A 24,772-nucleotide genomic window follows, 5' to 3' on the forward strand; every position below is an offset into this window, starting at 1 on the left:
ACATCACACACACCAGGAAAGGAGGAGAACTACACAAGTCCTTTAGTTCCATTCCCTCAGTTTTCATGGAGTGTCACCTGCTGTGGCCACTGCCCTTTATGCCCCCTTGACTACAGAGCATTTGGAGCAAGTCCCTGGAGCCACCAGAGTCCCACCCATGTACAGGATGCCTGATCTGTGCAACTGCACACTCTGAACCACTCGTGTCACACTGGAGCTTTTCAGAGCAAGGAACTTACTTTTGATAAGTTTTGTTGGTTTGGAACTTGGAAGTCTTTGGAATAGCAGATTGAAGACCTGTTTCCTGTACCAGTCAACTGATTCACTGGAAATTTAAAAGAACAGTTATTCAGTTCACAGTGGGCTTTGACTGGTGCTGTCACTTTACAGAAAACACAGATAAAGTTGTTCCCATCTCTTTAACTGATAAATGTGACATTTTTGCTCCTGAAGTGTTAACCTTTGGCATGACTGCACACTGCAGAACCAAAGCCCACAGAAGTCAGTTTTGAATGCAATTTGAGCTCATACTCACGGGGGCATATGCTCCATGATGCTGTTTAGCAGGTCAAAGCCTTGGGGATCACTGGCTTTCAAGGCAATCAGCTTCAGGAATCCCCCCAACACTCCAGGCTGCAAGGAAAGCAAACATGAAGCTCTAGGCAACTGTTCTTCCTAAGTGGCCCAGCAGAAAGTTGGCTCTGACCATCGAAGACAAGCAACAGTGCAAAAGCATCCCTAACCTAAACCAGGATTCTGATCCTGCAGTGCAGGACAAGGAAGACACGTTGTGGCTCCTTCTCACTCACTCACTCACTCACTCCACTCACTCACTCCACTCACTCCACTCACTCACTCACCCACTCACTCACTCACCCACTCACTCACTCCACTCACTCACTCCCTCACTCACCCACTCACTCCCTCACTCCACTCACTCACTCACTCACTCATTCACTCCCTCACTCACTCACTCACTCCCTCACTCACTCCCTCCCTCACTCACTCACTCACTCCCTCACTCACTCACTCACTCCCTCACTCACTCACTCCCTCACTCACTCCCTCCCTCACTCCCTCCCTCCCTCACTCCCTCCCTCCCTCACTCCCTCCCTCCCTCACTCACTCACTCACTCCCTCACCCACTCACTCACTCACTCACCCACTCACTCACTCACTCACTCACTCACTCACTCACTCACTCACTCCACTCACTCACTCACTCGCTCCACTCACTCACTCACTCCACTCACTCACTCGCTCCACTCACTCACTCACTCACTCGCTCCACTCACTCGCTCCACTCACTCACTCACTCCACTCACTCACTCACCCACTCACTCACTCACCCACTCACTCACTCACCCACTCACTCACTCACTCCACTCCCTCACTCACTCACTCCCTCACTCACCCACTCACTCCACTCACTCGCTCCACTCACTCACTCCACTCCCTCACTCACTCACTCACTCACCCACTCACTCACTCACTCACTCACTCACTCACTCACTCACTCACTCACCCACTCACCCACTCACTCACTCACTCACTCACTCACTCCCTCACTCACCCACTCACTCCCTCACTCACTCACTCACTCACTCACTCACTCCCTCACTCACCCACTCACTCACTCACTCCCTCCCTCACTCACTCACTCACTCACTCACTCGCTCCACTCACTCGCTCCACTCCCTCACTCACTCACTCACTCACTCACTCACTCACTCACTCACTCACCCACTCACTCACTCACTCACTCACTCACTCACTCACTCACTCCACTCCCTCACTCACTCACTCACCCACTCACTCACTCACTCACTCACTCCCTCCCTCCCTCACTCACTCACTCACTCACTCACTCGCTCCACTCACTCGCTCCACTCCCTCACTCACTCACTCACTCACCCACTCACTCACTCACTCACTCCCTCACTCCCTCACTCACTCACTCACTCACCCACTCACTCACTCACTCACTCACTCACTCACTCACTCCACTCACTCACTCACTCCACTCACTCACTCACTCCCTCACTCACCCACTCACTCCCTCACTCACTCACTCACTCACCCACTCACTCACTCACTCACTCCACTCCCTCACTCACTCCCTCACTCACCCACTCACTCCCTCACTCACTCACTCACTCACCCACTCACTCACTCACTCACTCACTCACTCCACTCCCTCACTCACTCACTCACTCACTCCCTCACTCCCTCCCTCACTCACTCACTCACTCGCTCCACTCACTCGCTCCACTCCCTCACTCACTCACTCACTCACCCACTCACTCACTCACTCCCTCCCTCACTCACTCACTCACTCACTCCCTCACTCACCCACTCGCTCCACTCACTCCCTCCCTCACTCACTCCCTCACTCACTCACTCCCTCACTCACTCCACTCACTCATTCTCCTCAAGACTGTTCTGAACACAAGCCCTGAGAGTTCTGCTGGTCCACATGTTCCACAGGAAGCAAACAAGGCAAGAAAATTCTGGGAAACTGCCACTTGCCAAAACCAAGTGCAGGAATTTTCCATCTCGGCTGACAAAAGCACAGGAGCCCAGGATTCACCTCACCCCCAGGACGGGAAAGCACCCACCGAGCTGCACGCAGAGTATTTGTCCGTGCATGGAGCGCCACTGAGGCCCAGCCCAGCCCAGCCCCTGCCCCGCGGCCCCGGCACTCACGATCTTGGCGGCGGCGCTGCGGGCGATGGTGCCGGCGCCGCGCTCCAGGAACGCCTCTGCAGCAGCCGCACCGGCGGCGGGATGTTCCCCGCGCGCTCCCGCGGCACCGGCTGCGGCAGGTGCGGGAAAACAGCGCCATGAACGCACACGGGATGTGGCATCGAGCAGGAGAGGCAGCACCGGCGACAGCGCTCCGTACTCCGCGCCTGCGCAATAGCGACACCGCTCTGTACGCCGCGCGTGCGCAGTAGAGACGGTGCTCCGTACTCCGCGCATGCGCAGTAGCGACACCGCTCGGTACTCCGCGCGTGCGCAGTAGAGACGGCGCTCTGTACTCCGCGCATGCGCAGAAGCGACAGCGCTCTGTACTCCGCGCGTGCGCATTTGGGACGGCCCGCTGTACTCCGCGCATGAGCAGTACCGACGGCGCTCCGTACTCCGCGCTTGCGCAGTACCGCCGAAGCTCTCTAATCCGCACGTGCGCAGTAGCGATGCAGATACCGCTGCCCAAACGCCGGTTCGAATCCCGCCCTCGCCGGCCCTTCAGCTGCGCTGCCCCGCCTGGCGGACATGTCCAAGAACTGCATCGTAGTCCAGCCCCCACCACCTCCAATGCCCGCCGGGGGTCCCCAAAGGGGGCTTGCCGAGGGGCGACAACTCCGGTTCCGGGGTTCTCCAAGCGGTGCTTGCCGAGGGGCGACACCTCGGGCGCCGGGGCTCCCCAAGGGGGGGATTGCCGACGGACGACAGTTTTGGGCACCGGGGGTCCCCAAGGGGGTTCCCCGAGGGACGACATTTTGGGCACCGGGGGTCCCCAAGGGGGTTCCCGGAGGGACGACATTTTGGGCACTGGGGGTCCCCAAGGGGGTTCTCCGAGGGACGACATTTTGGGCATCGGGGGTCCCCAAGGGGGGTTCCCGAGGGACGACATTTCGGGCACCGGGGATCTCTGTGGGGGTCTCTGGGGTGTCTCTTGAGCATCTCTGGTGGTCTCTGGGGTTCTCTGGAGGTCTCTGTGGGATCTATGGGGGTCTCTGGTGGATCTATGAGGGGTTCCTGTGGGTCCCTGGGGTCCTCTGGGGGTCCCAAGGTGGGTCCCTGGGGGTCTCAGAGGGGTTTCTCGTGATCTCTGGAGGGGTCTCTGGAGGTCCCTGGGGGGCATCTCGTGATCTCTGGGTGGTCTATGGGGGTCCCTGAGGGTCTCTGAGGGTCTCTGGGAGTCTCTGGGGGTGTCTGAGGGTCCCTGGGGGGGTCTCTGGGAGTCTCTGGGGGTGTCTGGGGATTTCTAGGGGGTCCGAGGGGATCCCCAGGGGAGTTCTTTGGGGGTCACAGGGGGGTCTCTGGTGGATCTTTGAGGGGTTCCTGTGGGTCCCTGGGGGATCTCTGAGAGTCTCTGGGGGTCTCTATGAGTCTCTGGGGGTGTCTGAGGGTCCCTGGGGGGTCTCTGGGAGTCTCTGGGGGTGTCTGGGGGTTTCTGGGGGGTCCCAGGAGATCCACAGGGGAGTTCTTTGGGGGTCACAGGGGGGGTCTCTGGGGATCTGTGGGGGTCCCTATGGGGTCCTTGGGGGTCCCTGTGGGGTCTCTGGATGGTCTCTGGGGGTCCCTGGGGGTCCCTGGAGGGGTCTGGGGGTCTCTGGGGATCTCTGGGGGCATCTGAGGGTCCCTGGCGGGTGTCTGGGGGTCTCTGGGGGGTCCCTGGGGGGTCTCGGCGTGTGTCTGGGACTTCCTGGAGGTCTCTGAGAGTCTCTGGGGGGTCCCTGGGAGTCCCTGCGGGTCTCTGCGGGTGTCTGGGGGTCCCTGGAGGGGTCTGGGGGTCTCTGGGGATCTCTGGGGGTCTCTGGGGGCATCTGAGGGTTCCTGGCGGGTGTCTAGGAGTCTCTGGGGGTCCCTCAGGGGTCTCTGCGGGTCCCTGAGGGGTCTCCGGGAGTTTCTGGGGGCCCCTGGGGGTCTCTGGGGGTGTCTGGGGGTCTGCGGGGGTCCTTGGGCGGTCCCTGGTGATCTATGGGGAGTCTCTGGGAGGTCCCTGGGGAGTCCCAGTCGGCTCTCTGGGGGTCCTTGGGGGGTCTCTGAGAGTCTCTGGGGGTCTCTGGGGCGTCCCTGGGGGTCCGTGGGGGCGTCTGGGAGTCCCTTGGGGGTGTCAGGGGGGTCTATGGGGGTCCCTGGGGTGTCTGGGGGTCTCTGACAGTCTCTGGGGGGTCTCTGGGGGAAACTGGGGGTTCTCTGGGAGATCTCTGTAGCTTCCTGGGGGACCCTGGGGGTCCCTGGGAGTGTCTGGGAATCTCTGGGGTCTCTGGGGGTCCCTGGGGGGTCCCTAGGTGGGTCTCTGGGGTCCCCAAGGAGGTTGTCCATGGGGCGACACCTCGGGCGCCGAGGCTCCCCAAGGGCGTGCTGGCCGAGGGGCGACACCTCGGGCGCCGGGGTTCCCCAAGGGGGTGTTGCCGAGGGGCGACACCTCGGGCGCTGGGGCTCCTCGAAGGGGGGGTTCCCGAGGGACGACATTTTGGGCACCGGGGGTCCCCAAGGGAGGTTCCCGAGGGCCGACATTGCTGGGCTGTGGGCAATGGGGGTCCCTGAGTTCCCCAGGCACCCCCTGACCACTCCTACCTCCCCTTACCTCCCTGTGACTCCTCTGAGACCCACAATCCACTGTGAGACCCCCCTCATTTCTCTCTGACTTATCCGGGATCCCTTTGGACTCTCCTAAACTCCCCTGGACCCCCCTGAATCCCCCTTGCACTTTCCTCAACTCTCTTGGACCACCTTGCACCCCCCCCAGCCCCCCTTGGACCCTCTTGAATCACACTTGGACTCCCCTGGACCCCTCCAAACCCCCTGAAGCCCCCGGGACCCCTCTCAAACCTGCCTGGGACCCCTTGGACCCTCCTTAGACCCTTCTGGACCCCTTCGAACCTTTCTGGACACCTCTGAGACTCCCCTGGACACTCCTGGACCCCCCCCAAAACCCCCTGGACCCTCTGAATCTCTCCTGGACCCCCTTGGACCCCTCTGAAACCCCCTTCCACTCCCTTAAAACCCCCTGAACCCTCCTGAACATTCCTGGACCATCTTGAATCCTCCTAGGGCCCCCATGGACCACCCCCTCATACCCCCAGGGAAAACCCCTGGACCCTCCTGGACCAACTTGAACTCTCCTGGACCCCCCAAAACGCTTTGGACCCCTCTGGACACCCCTGGGCCCTCTCGGACTTCCCTGGACGTCCCATGTCCCCTGCATGTCCCCCCATAGCCTTCCCATGTCCCCAATGCTCCCCCCATGTTTCCTCCATGTCCCCTGCGTCCCCCATGTCCACCCCATCTCCCTCATGTCCTCCCCATGTCCCCTCGATGTACCCCCATGTCCCCCTGATGTCCTCCCATGTCCCCCTGATGTCCCCCCATGTCCTCCCCGTGTCCTCCCCCATGTCCTCCCCTTGTCCCCCCATGTCCCCCCAATGTATGTCACTCCATGGCCTCCCAAGACACGCACCTGCCAGCACAGGACACACACAAATCCCTCCAAAATTCTGGAACACGACATTCCTCTGCAGGGCTGAAAACAAGACGGGGAGGCTTTTTTCCTTTCCGTAGGTGGACTAATGCCCCCAAAACCAGGGAGCTGGGACAGTGGCTGCTCCCTGCACTCTGCTGCACTTTCCACAGCTCCTTTGTTGACTTCCTGGTGGATTTGTGCATCCTCTGAAGGTGGCACTTCTCTGCAAAGCAACTCAGCAAATCCCTTCAGTTTGTGTCCAGTTTTTTCTCCCTAGCACCACAGAGCTCAAAAAGGAAATCAGAAAGCACCATGCCAACCCCCAGCTCCTCCCATAAAGCTCAAGGGGTCCCATGTGTGTCCCCGCCACCTCCAGCTGGCCACCAGGCCCCCAGAGCTGAGGGAAATCTGAGCAGATACTGAGAAACCTCCTTTGCTGAGCACACTCATCACTGCAGTCCTTCAGGCTTTGCAAGAGTCTGTAGGGATCAGACCCCAATTCCAATCCCTGACTACCTTTCTAACAGGTTTTGTTAGACACACACTGGGTAGTCACTCCAAGAACAGCACACAGAGACTGCACAAGGCATTACAGGATTGCCACGAAGAACAGAAGTACCTTTTCTTTTGCATGGTTTTTCCTCTGCAATAACTACCAACTGGTCTGGTTCCTACTGGACATTTCCCTTGAGGATTCAGGGCCCTCTGGTGAGGTGGGGTTGTTTAGGGCTGATCCTCACAGGCCCAGACCAAACCCAGCCACCCCATCACTGCTGCACGTGGGAGCAGATGGAAATCTCAATATAGCACATAAATGCTCCCCTTCCCTACTACTCAGTCTTTCCTTACAGATGCAAGGAGCAGATTTACTCCATCCTTTGCAGGGACTTGCTTAACTCCTGGCACGGTCCCTGTCCCAGGGAAGCTGCACTAGGACTGTGGGTCTGGGTCCTCTCCAGGCACAATGCAGCTGCTCATATTAACAGCATCAGCAATGCCCTCATTTTTTAGCAGGTCAAACTGCCGAGATACAATCCCAAGAAAAGCAATTCTTTTCCAGATTGTCACTGCGTTCAGGCTGGTGCTCAGCATGCACAGAACCTGCAGCACAGACACAGCAGAGGGCTCAGGGACACTCAGCATGCACAGAACCTGCAGCACAGACACAGCAGAGGGCTCAGGGACACTCAGCATGCACAGAACCTGCAGCACAGACACAGCAGAGGGCTCAGGGACACTCAGCAGGCACAGACAGAGCAGCACAGACACAGCAGAGGGCTCAGGGACACTCAGCATGCACAGAACCTGCAGCACAGACACAGCAGAGGGCTCAGGGACACTCAGCATGCACAGACAGAGCAGCACAGACACAGCAGAGGGCTCAGGGACACTCAGCATGCACAGAACCTGCAGCACAGACACAGCTGAGGGCTCAGGGACACTCAGCAGGCACAGAACCTGCAGCACAGACACAGCAGAGGGCTCAGGGACACTCAGCAGGCACAGAACCTGCAGCACAGACACAGCAGAGGGCTCAGGGACACTCAGCATGCACAGAACCTGCAGCACAGACACAGCAGAGGGCTCAGGGACACTCAGCATGCACAGAACCTGCAGCACAGACACAGCTGAGGGCTCAGGGACACTCAGCAGGCACAGAACCTGCAGCACAGACACAGCTGAGGGCTCAGGGACACTCAGCATGCACAGAACCTGCAGCACAGACAGAGCAGAGGGCTCAGGGACACTCAGCAGGCACAGAACCTGCAGCACAGACACAGCAGAGGGCTCAGGGACACTCAGCAGGCACAGAACCTGCAGCACAGACAGAGCAGGGGGCTCAGGGACACTCAGCAGGCACAGAACCTGCAGCACAGACACAGCAGAGGGCTCAGGGACACTCAGCAGGCACAGAACCTGCAGCACAGACAGAGCAGGGGGCTCAGAGACACTCAGCATGCACAGAACCTGCAGCACAGACACAGCAGAGGGCTCAGGGACACTCAGCAGGCACAGAACCTGCAGCACAGACAGAGCAGAGGGCTCAGGGACACTCAACATGCACAGACAGAGCAGCACAGACACAGCAGAGGGCTCAGGGACACTCCGCATGCACAGAACCTGCAGCACAGACACAGCAGAGGGCTCAGGGACACTCAGCAGGCACAGACAGAGCAGCACAGACACAGCAGAGGGCTCAGGGACACTCAGCAGGCACAGAACCTGCAGCACAGACACAGCAGAGGGCTCAGGGACACTCAGCAGGCACAGACAGAGCAGCACAGACACAGCAGAGGGCTCAGGGACACTCAGCAGGCACAGAACCTGCAGCACAGACACAGCAGAGGGCTCAGGGACACTCAGCAGGCACAGACAGAGCAGCACAGACACAGCAGAGGGCTCAGGGACACTCAGCAGGCACAGAACCTGCAGCACAGACACAGCTGAGGGCTCAGGGACACTCAGCATCCACAGAACCTGCAGCACAGACACAGCAGAGGGCTCAGGGACACTCAGCAGGCACAGAACCTGCAGCACAGACACAGCAGAGGGCTCAGGGACACTCAGCATCCACAGAACCTGCAGCACAGACACAGCAGAGGGCTCAGGGACACTCAGCAGGCACAGAACCTGCAGCACAGACACAGCAGAGGGCTCAGGGACACTCAGCATGCACAGAACCTGCAGCACAGACACAGCAGAGGGCTCAGGGACACTCAGCCACTGCCATGGCTCTTCATGCACAGGGCATAAACTCAGACACTCTCAGAGCAGCAGTTATGAAGGGTGAAACAGCTCATCTCTCAGACAATCTTTACTTACCCAAATCTTGAACAAAACAAACACTATCTGGGGTAAAAGTTAACTGTGCACTCAAGATGTCTAATTTTATATGAGCTGCCTGAATCTCCCAAGTCCATGCAACTGAACAGGAGACAACCATTACTTACAGGCCATCAGGGGGATAAATCTTCATCTTTAAAATAGCATATATTTGAGCTTATTGCTAAACTAAGTGCTGTGAAAAATAAGGCCTTTCTGAGGTTACCAGGAAAACCTTACAAAAGCCAAGTTCCAATGAACAAGAAGACACAGCAAGATCTTGCCTTCTGCCTACAACACACTTCATTTTGCTGATTATCAAACCTTAGCAAGAGACCATTCTCACAGAGGCATTTCTTCTCTGCTGAATGCAGCCCAGGGATGCAGAGCCCAAGCCACCTACCCTGCCTGGGCACCCTGTGGACAGTTTGTGCAGAGACTGGGCTAGGTGGATCCTGGGATTGTTCACCATTTGCCCCACAGGATCATGCTCTTTCTTCCCAGCAAAGGCCAGCTGGGAGAATGCAGTCTGATAGCCTGGAGTATCCTCTGTGTCAATGAAGTGCTCCTTGTCAGGGGTCGTGTCATCCTCAGGCAGCTCGAACAAGCCAAGGAGGGAGGGCCTGCAGCAAAGGAATCCTGGGGGGAGAGGGGAGGGGAACAGTGAACAGGTGAGGACAGCCTGTGCTTCACAAGAATGCTCAGATTACCTGGAACCCCTTTGCAGGGACTTGCTTAACTCCTGGCACTGTCCCTGTCCCAGGGAAGCTGCACTAGGACTGTGGGTCTGGGTCCTTTCCAGGCACAATGCAGCTGCTCATATTAACAGCATCAGCAATGCCCTCATTTTTTAGCAGCTCAAATTCCTGTGATACAAACCCAAGAATAGCAATTCTTTTCCAGATTACAGCTTTTCTCTAAGTACATTCAAAAAGAGTTCTAGTCCTGGATCCGGTTACTGTCATTCAATTTGGGCTACCTGAGCCCCCAGACTGCTGGTCTGCCTTTCAGTCTCCAGAGCTTTCCCCCAGATTCCACTTTCAGGCTAAGACACTACAGCCTGTCAGGTTGTGAGTATTCTCAGGCCTCCTGACTAGGACAGTTACAAGTCAAAAGTGGGCCCAGCTTTCCAGAAGGAATGCAAGCTGACAGTAGCCTAATTCCCTTCAGTGGAGCTCTACTCAGCCAAATCCAGGCTCAAACACATCTCAAACCAGCTCTGCCATTTGCTTTGAAAACACACTTCCCTTTGTGCAGTGAAGGATGAAAAGGTATGAAAAGCCTCAAGCTGAGTCTCACCACAACAGTGGGCCTGAAGAAATGCCAAAGGAGTTTATTGGAGGGGCCTATTCTGGTGAAAGCTCCTACTTTCCAGACCTCCAACAGCATCACCAGCAGACCCTGAAGAAGTGTGGCACCTACCACAGCTTGGGGTACTCAGTGTCCATCACGGGAGGACATTCTGTTAATGTCTTGGTGATGCCAACAGCACGGATCTGCTTTTCAACTTGTCCCAGACTCTTTCTGGATTTCAGGAATCATCATTTTCTGCAAAACCATTCCAAACATGTTAGTGTGACATTTAGAGAAAATGTCTTAGAATGATTTATCACCCTGTGGTGACCAAAGAAAAGGAGAAACCACATAAAGCACCAGGAAACAGAGAACACAAGACAATTTGTTTCTTAACAATTGCTGCCCTCTTACATAGATGTTTGCACATACAAACTTTTTACAAAGGATAAAAACCAGAGACAGCAATCCTTCCCTTTTATGACCCGCTCAGGAGATCAGTAACTTGAACTATCAGTGAGGAACTGTGGGCAGAAAATCAGAAATGAACCCCAAAAGGAGAGGCACCCGGGCAGTCAGATTAGCGCCAAACCTCCTTTGCCATTTCAGCCAGAGAGACAACTCTTTCCTGCTTCAAAGGCAAAAACTGCACAGCAGCCTGAAATACAACCCAAGCCAACAGAACACACTCCCTTTGGCTGTATGCTGCCAAGTATTTCCTGCAGAGCTCATGCCCCATTTCCTGTGCCATACTAGTTAATGAAGAGGAGAAAGCAACGAGAAAAAGGATGAAGTAAAACTCCAGATGAAAACAAGAGAATTGCTTTAGAGTCAGTAGCAAAATGCATTCTAAGAAGGAGACAGAAAGGGTAGCCTTCATAAATGTTCCCTTTTACTGAAGGGCATTAACTTGCTGCTTTGAAGTTTACCTAAAAACTGCTCATCTTCTCGGGCACCACAACACTGAAACATGGAATGCTGGAAGCACCACTTCCATTTGGTTTGTGGAACACCACTGGAAGAACCCTGTAATTCTTGCCCCTCTACCAGGAGGCATCAAGCAGATTTTATAGTGTTGCTGTAAGTCTGTAACAAAGACTCCAAGCCAAGTTTTGTAGGAGATAAGATAATGGGCAGGCACTTTAATGAGCAACCCCGCTCATCCAGGAATACATCGACGTGTGCTCATGCAAGCTCTGAGTTCTAGAGCTTTTATAATATAACCTATCCAATCACTACTGTCCACATGTCCAGTTCCACCTCTGTCCCCTCCCAGTTCCCACCCCTGTTGAATTGGGGCTGGGGTCGTTGGGACCCTCTGTCTTCATCCACCTCCTCTTCTTCAGCACACAAAGGTCTCTTGGACGCTCTCCAGGGCTTTGGGTCACGCTGCTCCAGGTTTATGTTCTCTTCTGATATGCTTTAATCTGGTACCTTGAGGAAGAGACTAAATAGCTGGCAGATCTCAGCTGCCTGTTCTGGAGCAGGGGTAGAGATAGAAGGACTTTATGCTACAAGCTGCTAAATATTAATTCACTAAAATCTACAGCATTACATCTACTGTGTTCCTAAAGTCTACAAAATATGAAAATTGAAAAATTAAAAAAAAACCTTTCGGCATCAATAGGATTAAGTAAGAGACTTTGTCTAATCTCTGTAGAGATAACATCATGAATTTCATCAGCATGGCCATCTGCCTGGGGATGAACTTCAACAATTTGTCACACCTTTGACAGCAGAATGTGAACCCTTCCTCATAACTTTATTCCCACAAAGGCCAAAATGACACAAAAGCATGGAATGTTTCCCAGCATTAACACAAACTGCAGGTAACAGTGGTCAGAATGGCTGTGCTGTGTGACAGGGCAAGAGCTGGAGATTAAATGGAGACACTTTCAGATACTTAACAACATCACACACACCAGGAAAGGAAGAGAACTACACAAGTCTCGTCCTTTAGTTTAGTTCCATTCCCTCAGTTTTCAATAGTGTCACCTGCTGTGGCCACTGCCCTTTATGCCCCCTTGACTACAGACCATTTGGAGCAAGTCCCTGGAGCCACCAGAGTCCCACCCATGTACAGGATGCCTGATCTGTGCAACTGCACACTCTGAACCGCTCGTGTCACACTGGAGCTTTTCAGAGCAAGGAACTTACTTTTGATAAGTTTTGTTGGTTTGGAATTTGGAAGTCTTTGGAATAGCAGAATGAAGACCTGTTTCCTGTACCAGTCAACCCACTCACTGGAAACTTAAAAGAACAGTTATTTAGTTCACAATAGGCTTTTACTGGTGGTGTCACTTTACAGAAAACACAGATAAAGTTGTTCCCATCTCTTTAACTGATAAATGTGACATTTTTGCTCCTGAAGTGTTAACCTTTGGCATGACTGCACACTGCAGAACCAAAGCCCACAGAAGTCAGTTTTGAATGCAATTTGAGCTCATACTCACGGGGGCATATGCTCCATGATGCTGTTTAGCAGGTCAAAGCCTTAGGGATCACTGGCTTTCAAGGCAATCAGCTTCAGGAATCCCCCCAACACTCCAGGCTGCAAGGAAAGCAAACATGAAGCTCTAGGCAACTGTTCTTCCTAAGTGGCCCAGCAGAAAGTTGGCTCTGACCATCGAAGACAAGCAACAGTGCAAAAGCATCCCTAACCTAAACCAGGATTCTGATCCTGCAGTGCAGGACAAGGAAGACACGTTGTGGCTCCTTCTCACTCACTCACTCACTCACTCACTCACTCACGCCACTCACTCACTCACTCACTCACTCCACTCACTCACTCCACTCACTCACTCACTCACTCACTCACTCACTCACTCACGCCACTCACTCACTCACGCCACTCACTCACTCACTCCACTCACTCACTCACTCACTCCACTCACTCACTCACTCCACTCACTCACTCACTCCACTCACTCACTCACTCACGCCACTCACTCACTCACGCCACTCACTCACTCACTCCACTCACTCACTCACTCACTCACTCACTCACGCCACTCACTCACTCACTCACTCACTCACGCCACTCACTCACTCACGCCACTCACTCACTCACTCCACTCACTCACTCACTCACGCCACTCACTCACTCACGCCACTCACTCACTCACTCCACTCACTCACTCCACTCACTCCACTCCCCCACTCCACTCACTCCCCCACTCCACTCACCCCCCCACTCCACTCACTCCCCCACTCCACTCACTCCACTCACTCACTCTCCTCAAGACTGTTCTGAACACAAGCCCTGAGAGTTCTGCTGGTCCACATGATCCACAGGAAGCAAACAAGCCAAGAGAAATCTGGGAAACTGCCACTTGCCAAAACCAAGTGCAGGAATTTTCCATCTCGGCTGACAAAAGCACAGGAGCCCAGGATTCACCTCACCCCCAGGACGGGAAAGCACCCACCGAGCTGCACGCAGAGTATTTGTCCGTGCATGGAGCGCCACTGAGGCCCAGCCCAGCCCAGCCCCTGCCCCGCGGCCCCGGCACTCACGATCTTGGCGGCGGCGCTGCGGGCGATGGTGCCGGCGCCGCGCTCCAGGAACGCCTCTGGAGCAGCCGCACCGGCGGCGGGATGTTCCCCGCGCGCTCCCGCGGCACCGGCTGCGGCAGGTGCGGGAAAACAGCGCCATGAACGAACACGGGATGTGGCATCGAGCAGGAGAGGCAGCACTGGCGACAGCGCTTCGTACTCCGCGCCTGCGCAGTAGCGACGGAGCCCCCTCTGCCCAAACGCGGGTTCGAATCCCGCCCTCGGCCGGCCACTCTGCCTGGCTGGCGCCGCCTGGCGGACACGGCCGGGAACTGCACCGCAGTCCAGCCCCCACCACCACGAATGCCGCCCGGGGGTCCCCAAGGGGGGTTTGCCGAGGGGCGACACCTCGGGCGCCGGGGGTACCCAAGGGGGAGTTTGGCGAGGGGGGAGCCCTCGGGCGCCGGGGGTCCCCAAGGGGGATTCTCGACTGACGACGTTTCTGGCACCGAGGGTCCCCAAGGGGGGTTCCCGAGGGACGACATTTTGGGCACCGGGGCCCCCCAAGGGAGGTTCCCGAGGGCCGACATTGCTGGGCTGTGGGCAATGGGGGTCCCTGAGGGCTCCAGGCACCTCCTGACCACTCTTACCTCCCCCCTTAACTCCCTGTGACTCCTCTGAGACCCACCTTACCACCTCGATCCACTGTGAGACCCCCCTGATTCCTCTCTGACTTCTCCTGGATCGCTTTGGACCCTCCTGAACTCCCCTGGACCCCCCTGAATCCCCCTTGGACTTTCCTCAACTCTCTTGGACCACCTTGCACCACCCCCCACGCCCCCTTGACACTCCCAAAAACCTTGGACCCTCTTGAATCACACTTGGACTCCCCTGGACCCCTCCAAACCCCCTGAAGCCCCCGGGACCCCTCTCCAACCCGCCTGGGACCCCTTGGACCCTTCTTAGACCCTCCTGGACCCCTTCAAACCTTCCTGGACACCTCTGAGACTCCCCTGGACACTCCTGGACCCCCCCAAAAAACCCCCTGGACCCTCCAAAACTCTCCTGGACTCCCTTGGACCCCTGTGAAACCCCCTTCCACTCCCTTAAAACCCCCTGAACCCTCCTGAACATTCCTGGACCACCTTGAATCCTCCTAGGACCCCCATGGACCACCCCCTCATACCCCCCGGGGAAAACCCCTGGACCCCCCTGGACCAACCTAAACCCTCCTGGACCCCCCAAAACGCTTTGGACCCCTCTGGACACCCCTGGGCCCTCTCAGACTTCCCTGGACATCCCATGTCCCCAGCATGTCCCTCCATATCCTTCCCATTTCCCCAATGTCCCCCCCATGTTTCCTCCATGTCCCCTGCGTCCCCCATGTCCACCCCATCTCCCTCATGTCCTCCCCATGTCCCCGCGATGTACCCCCCTGTCCCCCTGATGTCTTCCCATGTCCCCCTGATGTCCCCCCATGTCCTCCCCGTGTCCTCCCCCATGTCCTCCCCTTGTCCCCCCATGTCCCCCCAATGTATGTCACTCCATGGCCTCCCAAGACACGCAGCTGCCAGCACAGGACACACACAAATCCCTCCGAAATTCTGGAACACGACATTCCTCTGCAGGGCTGAAAACAAGACGGGGAGGCTTTTTTCCTTTCCGTAGGTGGACTAATGCCCCCAAAACCAGGGAGCTGGGACAGTGGCTGCTCCCTGCACTCTGCTGCACTTTCCACAGCTCCTTCGTTGACTTCCTGGTGGATTTGTGCATCCTCTGAAGGTGGCACTTCTCTGCAAAGCAACTCAGCAAATCCCTTCAGTTTGATTTGTTTCCAGATTTTTCTCCCTAGCACCACAGAGCTCAAAAAGGAAATCAGAAAGCACCGTGCCAACCCCCAGCTCCTCCCACAAAGCTCAAGGGGTCCCATGTGTGTCCCCGCCACCTCCAGCTGGCCACCAGGCCCCCAGAGCTGAGGGAAATCTGAGCAAATACTGAGAAACCGCCTTTGCTGAGCACACTCATCACTGCAGTCCTTCAGGCTTTGCAAGAGTCTGTAGGGATCAGACCCCAATTCCAATCCCTGACTACCTTTCTAACAGGTTTTGTTAGACACACACTGGGTAGTCACTCCAAGAACAGCACACAGAGACTGCACAAGGCATTACAGGATTGCCACGAAGAACAGAAGTACCTTTTCTTTCGCATGGTTTTTCCTCTGCAATAACTATCGACTGGTCTGGTTCCTACTGGACATTTCCCTTGAGGATTCAGGGCCCTCTGGTGAGGTGGGGTTGTTTAGGGCTGATCCTCACAGGCCCAGACCAAACCCAGCCACCCCATCACTGCTGCACGTGGGAGCAGATGGAAATCTCAATACAGCACATAAATGCTCCCCTTCCCTACTACTCAGTCTTTCCTTACAGATGCAAGGAGCAGATTTACTCCATCCCTTGCAGGGACTTGCTTAACTCCTGGCACTGTCCCTGTCCCAGGGAAGCTGCACTAGGACTGTGGGTCTGGGTCCTCTCCAGGCACAATGCAGCTGCTCATATTAACAGCATCAGCAATGCCCTCATTTTTTAGCAGGTCAAACTGCCGAGATACAATCCCAAGAAAAGCAATTCTTTTCCAGATTGTCACTGCATTCAGGCTGGTGCTCACCATGCACAGAACCTGCAGCACAGAGAGAGCAGAGGGCTCAGGGACACTCAGCATGCACAGAACCTGCAGCACAGACACAGCAGAGGGCTCAGGGACACTCAGCATGCACAGAACCTGCAGCACAGACAGAGCAGAGGGCTCAGGGACACTCAGCATCCACAGAACCTGCAGCACAGACACAGCAGAGGGCTCAGGGACACTCAGCATGCACAGAACCTGCAGCACAGACAGAGCAGGGGGCTCAGAGACACTCAGCATGCACAGACAGAGCAGCACAGACACAGCAGAGGGCTCAGGGACACTCAGCATCCACAGAACCTGCAGCACAGACACAGCAGAGGGCTCAGAGACACTCAGCATGCACAGACAGAGCAGCACAGACACAGCAGAGGGCTCAGGAACACTCAGCATGCACAGAACCTGCAGCACAGACACAGCTGAGGGCTCAGGGACACTCAGGAGGCACAGAACCTGCAGCACAGACAGAGCAGAGGGCTCAGGGACACTCAGCAGGCACAGAACCTGCAGCACAGACAGAGCAGAGGGCTCAGGGACACTCATCATGCACAGAACCTGCAGCACAGACACAGCTGAGGGCTCAGGGACACTCAGGAGGCACAGAACCTGCAGCACAGACAGAGCAGAGGGCTCAGGGACACTCAGCAGGCACAGAACCTGCAGCACAGACAGAGCAGAGGGCTCAGGGACACTCATCATGCACAGAACCTGCAGCACAGACACAGCAGAGGGCTCAGGGACACTCAGCAGGCACAGAACCTGCAGCACAGACAGAGCAGAGGGCTCAGGGACAGTCAGCAGGCACAGAACCTGCAGCACAGACAGAGCAGGGGGCTCAGGGACACTCAGCATGCACAGAACCTGCAGCACAGACACAGCAGAGGGTTCAGGGACACTCAGCAGGCACAGAACCTGCAGCACAGACAGAGCAGAGGGCTCAGGGACACTCAGCATGCACAGACAGAGCAGCACAGACACAGCTGAGGGCTCAGGGACACTCAGCAGGCACAGAACCTGCAGCACAGACACAGCAGAGGGCTCAGGGACACTCAGCATGCACAGAACCTGCAGCACAGACACAGCAGAGGACTCAGAGACACTCAGCAGGCACAGAACCTGCAGCACAGACACAGCAGAGGGCTCAGGGACACTCAGCATGCACAGACAGAGCAGCACAGACACAGCTGAGGGCTCAGGGACACTCAGCAGGCACAGAACCTGCAGCACAGACACAGCAGAGGGCTCAGGGACACTCAGCATGCACAGAACCTGCAGCACAGACACAGCAGAGGGCTCAGGGACACTCAGCATGCACAGAACCTGCAGCACAGACACAGCAGAGGACTCAGAGACACTCAGCAGGCACAGAACCTGCAGCACAGACACAGCAGAGGGCTCAGGGATACTCAGCTGCTCATCCAAACACTCACAGCTCCGCCCACAGGCTCTATGTTCCCAGAGGGAAAAACGACTGGACAGGACACACCTCGGACATCACAGTTCCTCTCATTCCTGGTGCCCTGCAAAGTCACAGGAAGTACAGTCCCTCTCAGACCCTTCACCCCTGAACACGAGGACACCTGCACTTTACACTGGATCCCAGGGACCTGCACAAGTGTGTTCAAGTGAGCACAAGTCGATGGCTCCCTCTGACACATCCAGCCCTCCCTTCCCTCTGAGAAGTCCCAAAGACTCCCACTCCACCCCTGCATCTGTGCCCTGTGCAGCACCCGCACCGAGCTCAGCTCTCCCCTGGCCCTAGGACATTTCTGCACGTCACCTGTTACTGATTACAGAGCACAGGATAAGGCAAGAACAAATTTGGCAGCACTTAACACCTGGAGTTTTCTTTCTCCACAAATTGCTGCTGTTCCTCCTGGCTCTGGAGGTTCCTGCACGAGCCCTTGTCCCAGCCCTGCCACACACACACGAGAAGCAACAGGCACACAGGCGCTGCTTTCACAATTCCTGACCCAAACCCTTGCCTTTCCTGCCCAAAGCTGAGGGAAATCTGACAGAGTATTAACAAATCAGCTTTGCTGACAGCAGTCAGCGCTCCACTCCTTCGGACGTTGCAAAACTTTGTAGGGAACAGACCCAAATTCTAAAGTGCAGTCTCACTCTCTAACAGATTTTGTTAGAGAGAGAGTGAGCCGTGACTCATAGAACAGGAAAAAAAGACTGCACAAGGAATAACAGAAGGTTTCTCAGAAGAACTCAAGTTCCTCTTTCCCTCATCATGCCGGGACTGCAGGACCCAGCATTTAAAAGACCCTAGCATTTAAAAGACAATACAATTGTTACTGATTCTTAAACCTCTGCAACGTGGTTATTTCCCAGAGAACTGAACCAGCACTAAGCTACTCCCACATCCCTGCAGTGCTTTGGGGAGTAGCAAGATGATGTCCCACTTGTGCGTGGAAAAATTCAAGAGAAGGAAAAGTCAGTTCCCTTCTCTCTCTCTGATCCATAAACAAAGCAGTCCTGTAGGACAACGCAGGCTATTCACAGGAGGCCTGATTTAACAGGGATAACAATGGAAACAAACAAAGCCCCCCAAAACAGGAAGGTAAAATCATGCTGCTTTTCTAACAGGAGCACAAAAAACTCATTCAAGCCTGAAAGGAAATTACAAACCACAAGAAAAAGAACCAAAAGAAACACTCTGCCATGATACAACTCTCTGATCGTTCCAAAGGAAATTCTCCACAGATCATAAGCAATTACCAATCATTTCGCCTCTGTAAATAAATAAGGACTTGGGTTTCTGTTCAGGTGCTGGATGTGTCCATTGAGGGTTCAGGGGTACCGTGGGGTAGTTTAGGGCTGATCCTGCTGAGAGAATGCAGTCTGATAGCCTGGAGTATCCTCTCTGTCAGTGAAGTGCTCCTTGTCAGGGGTTGTGTCATGCCATCCTCAGGCAGCTCAAACAAGCCAAGGAGGGAGGGCCTGCAGCAAAGGAATCGTGGGGGGAGAGGGGAGAGGAACAGTGAACAGGTGAGGACAGCCTGTGCTTCACAAGAATGCTCAGATTACCTGGAACCCCTTTGCAGGGACTTGCTTAACTCCTGGCACTGTCCCTGTCCCAGGGAAGCTGCACTAGGACTGTGGGTCTGGGTCCTTTCCAGGCACAATGCAGCTGCTCATATTAACAGCATCAGCAATGCCCTCATTTTTTAGCAGCTCAAATTCCTGTGATACAAACCCAAGAATAGCAATTCTTTTCCAGATTACAGCTTTTCTCTAAGTACATTCAAAAAGAGTTCTAGTCCAGGACCCGGTTACTGTCATTCAATTTGGGCTACCTGAGCCCCCAGACTGCTGGACTGCCTTTCAGTCTCCAGAGCTTTCCCCCAGATTCCACTTTCAGGCTAAGACACTACAGCCTGTCAGGTTGTGAGTATTCTCAGGCCTCCTGACTATGACAGTTACAAGTCAAAAGTGGGCCCAGCTTTCCAGAAGGAATGCAAGCTGACAGTAGCCTAATTCCCTTCAGTGGAGCTCTACTCAGCCAAATCCAGGCTCAAACACATCTCAAACCAGCTCTGCCATTTGCTTTGAAAACACACTTCCCTTTGTGCAGTGAAGGATGAAAAGGTATGAAAAGCCTCAAGCTGAGTCTCACCACAACAGTGGGCCTGAAGAAATGCCAAAGGAGTTTATTGGAGGGGCCTATTCTGGTGAAAGCTCCTACTTTCCAGACCTCCAACAGCATCACCAGCAGACCCTGAAGAAGTGTGGCACCTACCACAGCTTGGGGTACTCAGTGTCCATCACGGGAGGACATTCTGTTAATGTCTTGGTGATGCCAACAGCACGGATCTGCTTTTCAACTTGTCCCAGACTCTTTCTGGATTTCAGGAATTATCATTTTCTGCAAAACCATTCCAAACATGTTAGTGTGACATTTAGAGAAAATGTCTTAGAATGATTTATCACCCTGTGGTGACCAAAGAAAAGCAGAAACCACACAAAGCACCAGGAAACAGAGAACACAAGACAATTTGTTTCTTAACAATTGCTGCCCTCTTACATAGATGTTTGCACATACAAACTTGTTACAAAGGATAAAAACCAGAGACAGCAATCCTTCCCTTTTATGACCCGCTCAGGAGATCAGTAACTTGAACTATCAGTGAGGAACTGTGGGCAGAAAATCAGAAATGAACCCCAAAAGGAGAGGCACCCGGGCAGTCAGATTAGCGCCAAACCTCCTTTGCCATTTCAGCCAGAGAGACAACTCTTTCCTGCTTCAAAGGCAAAAACTGCACAGCAGCCTGAAATACAACCCAAGCCAACAGAACACACTCCCTTTGGCTGTATGCTGCCAAGTATTTCCTGCAGAGCTCATGCCCCATTTCCTGTGCCATACTAGTTAATGAAGAGGAGAAAGCAACGAGAAAAAGGATGAAGTAAAACTCCAGATGAAAACAAGAGAATTGCTTCAGAGTCAGCAGCAAAATGCATTCTAAGAAGGAGACAGAAAGGGCAGCCTTCATAAATGTTCCCTTTTACTGAAGGGCATTAACTTGCTGCTCCAAAGTTTGCCTAAAAACTGCTCATCTTCTCGGGCACCACAACACTGAAACGTGGAACGCTGGAAGCACCACTTCCATTTGGTTGGTGGAACACCACTGGAAGAACCCTGTAATTCTTGCTCCTCTACAGGAGGCATCAAGCAGATTTTAAAGGATTAATAACAGACCTTGTGTGATCTGTGTAGAGATAACATCACGAATTGCATCAGCATGGCCATCTGCCTGGGGATGATTTCAACAATGTGTCACAGCTTTGACAGAGGAACGTAAACCCTTCCTCAGAACTTTATTCCCATGAAGGCCAAAATGACACAAAAGCATGGAATGTTTCCCAGCATGAACACAAACTGCAGAGAGCAGTGGTCAGAATGGCTGTGCTGTGTGACAGGGCAAGTGTGTTGCTATTAGCTGGAGATTAAATGGAGACACTTTCAGACAAGTAACGACATCACACACACCAGGAAAGGAGGAGAACTACACAAGTCCTTTAGTTCCATTCCCTCAGTTTTCATGGAGTGTCACCTGCTGTGGCCACTGCCCTTTATGTCCCCTTGACTCCAGAGCATTTGGAGCAAGTCCCTGGAGCCACCAGAGTCCCACCCATGTACAGGATGCCTGATCTGTGCAACTGCACACTCTGAACCACTCGTGTCACACTGGAGCTTTTCAGAGCAAGGAACTTACTTTTGATAAGTTTTGTTGGTTTGGAACTTGGAAGTCTTTGGAATAGCAGAATGAAGACCTGTTTCCTGTACCAGTCAACTGATTCACTGGAAATTTAAAAGAACAGTTATTCAGTTCACAGTGGGCTTTGACTGGTGCTGTCACTTTACAGAAAACACAGAGAAAGTTGTTCCCATCTCTTTAACTGATAAATGTGACATTTTTGCTCCTGAAGTGTTAACCTTTGGCATGACTGCACACTGCAGAACCAAAGCCCACAGAAGTCAGTTTTGAATGCAATTTGAGCTCATACTCACGGGGGCATATGCTCCATGATGCTGTTTAGCAGGTCAAAGCCTTGGGGATCACTGGCTTTCAAGGCAATCAGCTTCAGGAATCCCCCCAACACTCCAGGCTGCAAGGAAAGCAAACATGAAGCTCTAGGCAACTGTTCTTCCTAAGTGGCCCAGCAGAAAGTTGGCTCTGACCATCGAAGACATGCAACAGTGCAAAAGCATCCCTAACCTAAACCAGGATTCTGATCCTGCAGTGCAGGACAAGGAAGACACGGTGTGGCTCCTTCTCACTCACTCACTCACTCCACTCACTCACTCACTCCACTCACTCCACTCACTCTCCTCAAGCCTGTTCTGAACACAAGCCCTGAGAGTTCTGCTGGTCCACATGTTCCACAGGAAGCAAACAAGGCAAGAAAATTCTGGGAAACTGCCACTTGCCAAAACCAAGTGCAGGAATTTTCCATCTCGGCTGACAAAAGCACAGGAGCCCAGGATTCACCTCACCCCCAGGACGGGAAAGCACCCACCGAGCTGCATGCAGAGTATTTGTCCGTGCATGGAGCGCCACTGAGGCCCAGCCCAGCCCAGCCCCTGCCCCGCGGCCCCGGCACTCACGATCTTGGCGGCGGCGCTGCGGGCGATGGTGCCGGCGCCGCGCTCCAGGAACGCCTCTGCAGCAGCCGCACCGGCGGCGGGATGTTCCCCGCGCGCTCCCGCGGCACCGGCTGCGGCAGGTGCGGGAAAACAGCGCCATGAACGCACACGGGATGTGGCATCGAGCAGGAGAGGCAGCACCGGCGACAGCGCTCCGTACTCCGCGCCTGCGCAATAGCGACACCGCTCTGTACGCCGCGCGTGCGCAGTAGAGACGGTGCTCCGTACTCCGCGCATGCGCAGTAGCGACACCGCTCGGTACTCCGCGCGTGCGCAGTAGAGACGGCGCTCTGTACTCCGCGCATGCGCAGAAGCGACAGCGCTCTGTACTCCGCGCGTGCGCATTTGGGACGGCCCGCTGTACTCCGCGCATGAGCAGTACCGACGGCGCTCCGTACTCCGCGCTTGCGCAGTACCGCCGAAGCTCTCTAATCCGCACGTGCGCAGTAGCGATGCAGATACCGCTGCCCAAACGCCGGTTCGAATCCCGCCCTCGCCGGCCCTTCAGCTGCGCTGCCCCGCCTGGCGGACATGTCCAAGAACTGCATCGTAGTCCAGCCCCCACCACCTCCAATGCCCGCCGGGGGTCCCCAAAGGGGGCTTGCCGAGGGGCGACAACTCCGGTTCCGGGGTTCTCCAAGCGGTGCTTGCCGAGGGGCGACACCTCGGGCGCCGGGGCTCCCCAAGGGGGGATTGCCGAGGGACGACAGTTTTGGGCACCGGGGGTCCCCAAGGGGGCTTGCCGAGGGACGACATTTTGGGCACCGGGGGTCCCCAAGGGGGTTCCCGGAGGGACGACATTTTGGGCACCAGGGGTCCCCAAGGGGGGTTCCCGAGGGACGACATTTTGGGCACCGGGGGTCCCCATGGGGGGTTCCCGACGGACGACATTTTGGGCACCAGGGGTCCCCAAGGGGGGATTGCCGAGGGACGACATTTTGGGCATCGGGGGTCCCCAAGGGGGTTCCCCGAGGGACGACATTTTGGGCACCGGGGGTCCCCAAGGGGGTTCCCCGAGGGACGACATTTTGGGCACCGGGGGTCCCCAAGGGGGGTTCCCGACGGACGACATTTTGGGCACTGGGGGTCCCCAAGGGGGTTCTCCGAGGGACGACATTTTGGGCACCGGGGGTCCCCAAGGGGGTTCCGGAGGGCCGACATTTTGGGCACCGGGGGTCCCCAAGGGGGGTTCCCGACGGACGACATTTTGGGCACTGGGGGTCCCCAAGGGGGTTCTCCGAGGGACGACATTTTGGGCATCGGGGGTCCCCAAGGGGGGTTCCCGAGGGACGACATTTCGGGCACCGGGGATCTCTGTGGGGGTCTCTGGGGTGTCTCTTGAGCATCTCTGGTGGTCTCTGGGGTTCTCTGGAGGTCTCTGTGGGATCTATGGGGGTCTCTGGTGGATCTATGAGGGGTTCCTGTGGGTCCCTGGGGTCCTCTGGGGGTCCCAAGGTGGGTCCCTGGGGGTCTCGGAGGGGTTTCTCGTGATCTCTGGAGGGGTCTCTGGAGGTCCCTGGGGGGCATCTCGTGATCTCTGGGCGGTCTATGGGGGTCCCTGAGGGTCTCTGAGGGTCTCTGGCAGTCTCTGGGGGTGTCTGAGGGTCCCTGGGGGGGTCTCTGGGAGTCTCTGGGGGTGTCTGGGGATTTCTAGGGGGTCCGAGGGGATCCCCAGGGGAGTTCTTTGGGGGTCACAGGGGGGTCTCTGGTGGATCTTTGAGGGGTTCCTGTGGGTCCCTGGGGGATCTCTGAGAGTCTCTGGGGGTCTCTATGAGTCTCTGGGGGTGTCTGAGGGTCCCTGGGGGGTCTCTGGGAGTCTCTGGGGGTGTCTGGGGGTTTCTGGGGGGTCCCAGGAGATCCACAGGGGAGTTCTTTGGGGGTCACAGGGGGGGTCTCTGGGGATCTGTGGGGGTCCCTATGGGGTCCTTGGGGGTCCCTGTGGGGTCTCTGGATGGTCTCTGGGGGTCCCTGGGGGTCCCTGGAGGGGTCTGGGGGTCTCTGGGGATCTCTGGGGGCATCTGAGGGTCCCTGGCGGGTGTCTGGGGGTCTCTGGGGGGTCCCTGGGGGGTCTCGGCGTGTGTCTGGGACTTCCTGGAGGTCTCTGAGAGTCTCTGGGGGGTCCCTGGGAGTCC

The 24,772-nt window shown here is 55.5% G+C and overlaps 1 protein-coding gene across 8 annotated transcripts; it reads right to left on the reverse strand.

The window, feature by feature from the left end:
* Positions 1–9,174: 9,174 nt before the first annotated feature.
* On the reverse strand, positions 9,175–23,529 carry LOC139684281 (uncharacterized). Of its 8 annotated transcripts, XR_011699895.1 has the most exons (7): positions 22,602–23,529; positions 22,005–22,102; positions 21,709–21,794; positions 12,766–12,863; positions 12,470–12,562; positions 10,442–10,567; positions 9,175–9,658 (listed from the first exon to the last, which is right to left on the reverse strand). XR_011699895.1 is itself a non-coding variant. In XM_071580022.1 (5 exons), the coding sequence occupies exons 1-4, from the start codon at positions 22,983–22,985 to the stop codon at positions 12,814–12,816; spliced, it is 618 nt and encodes a 205-aa protein (XP_071436123.1). In that variant the 5' UTR covers positions 22,986–23,529; the 3' UTR covers positions 10,051–10,567; positions 12,766–12,813. The 8 variants fall into 8 exon arrangements, 3 of the variants coding, with proteins under 3 accessions (XP_071436123.1, XP_071436122.1, XP_071436124.1); XR_011699893.1 differs by lacking the exon at positions 9,175–9,658 and having other exon boundaries at positions 10,051–10,567; positions 12,470–12,555; XR_011699892.1 differs by lacking the exon at positions 9,175–9,658 and having other exon boundaries at positions 10,051–10,567.
* Between the last annotated feature and the right edge of the window lie 1,243 nt (positions 23,530–24,772).

Source organism: Pithys albifrons, chromosome Z (genome assembly GCF_047495875.1).
Source record: "Pithys albifrons albifrons isolate INPA30051 chromosome Z, PitAlb_v1, whole genome shotgun sequence".
Taxonomy (NCBI): Eukaryota; Metazoa; Chordata; class Aves; order Passeriformes; family Thamnophilidae; genus Pithys; species Pithys albifrons.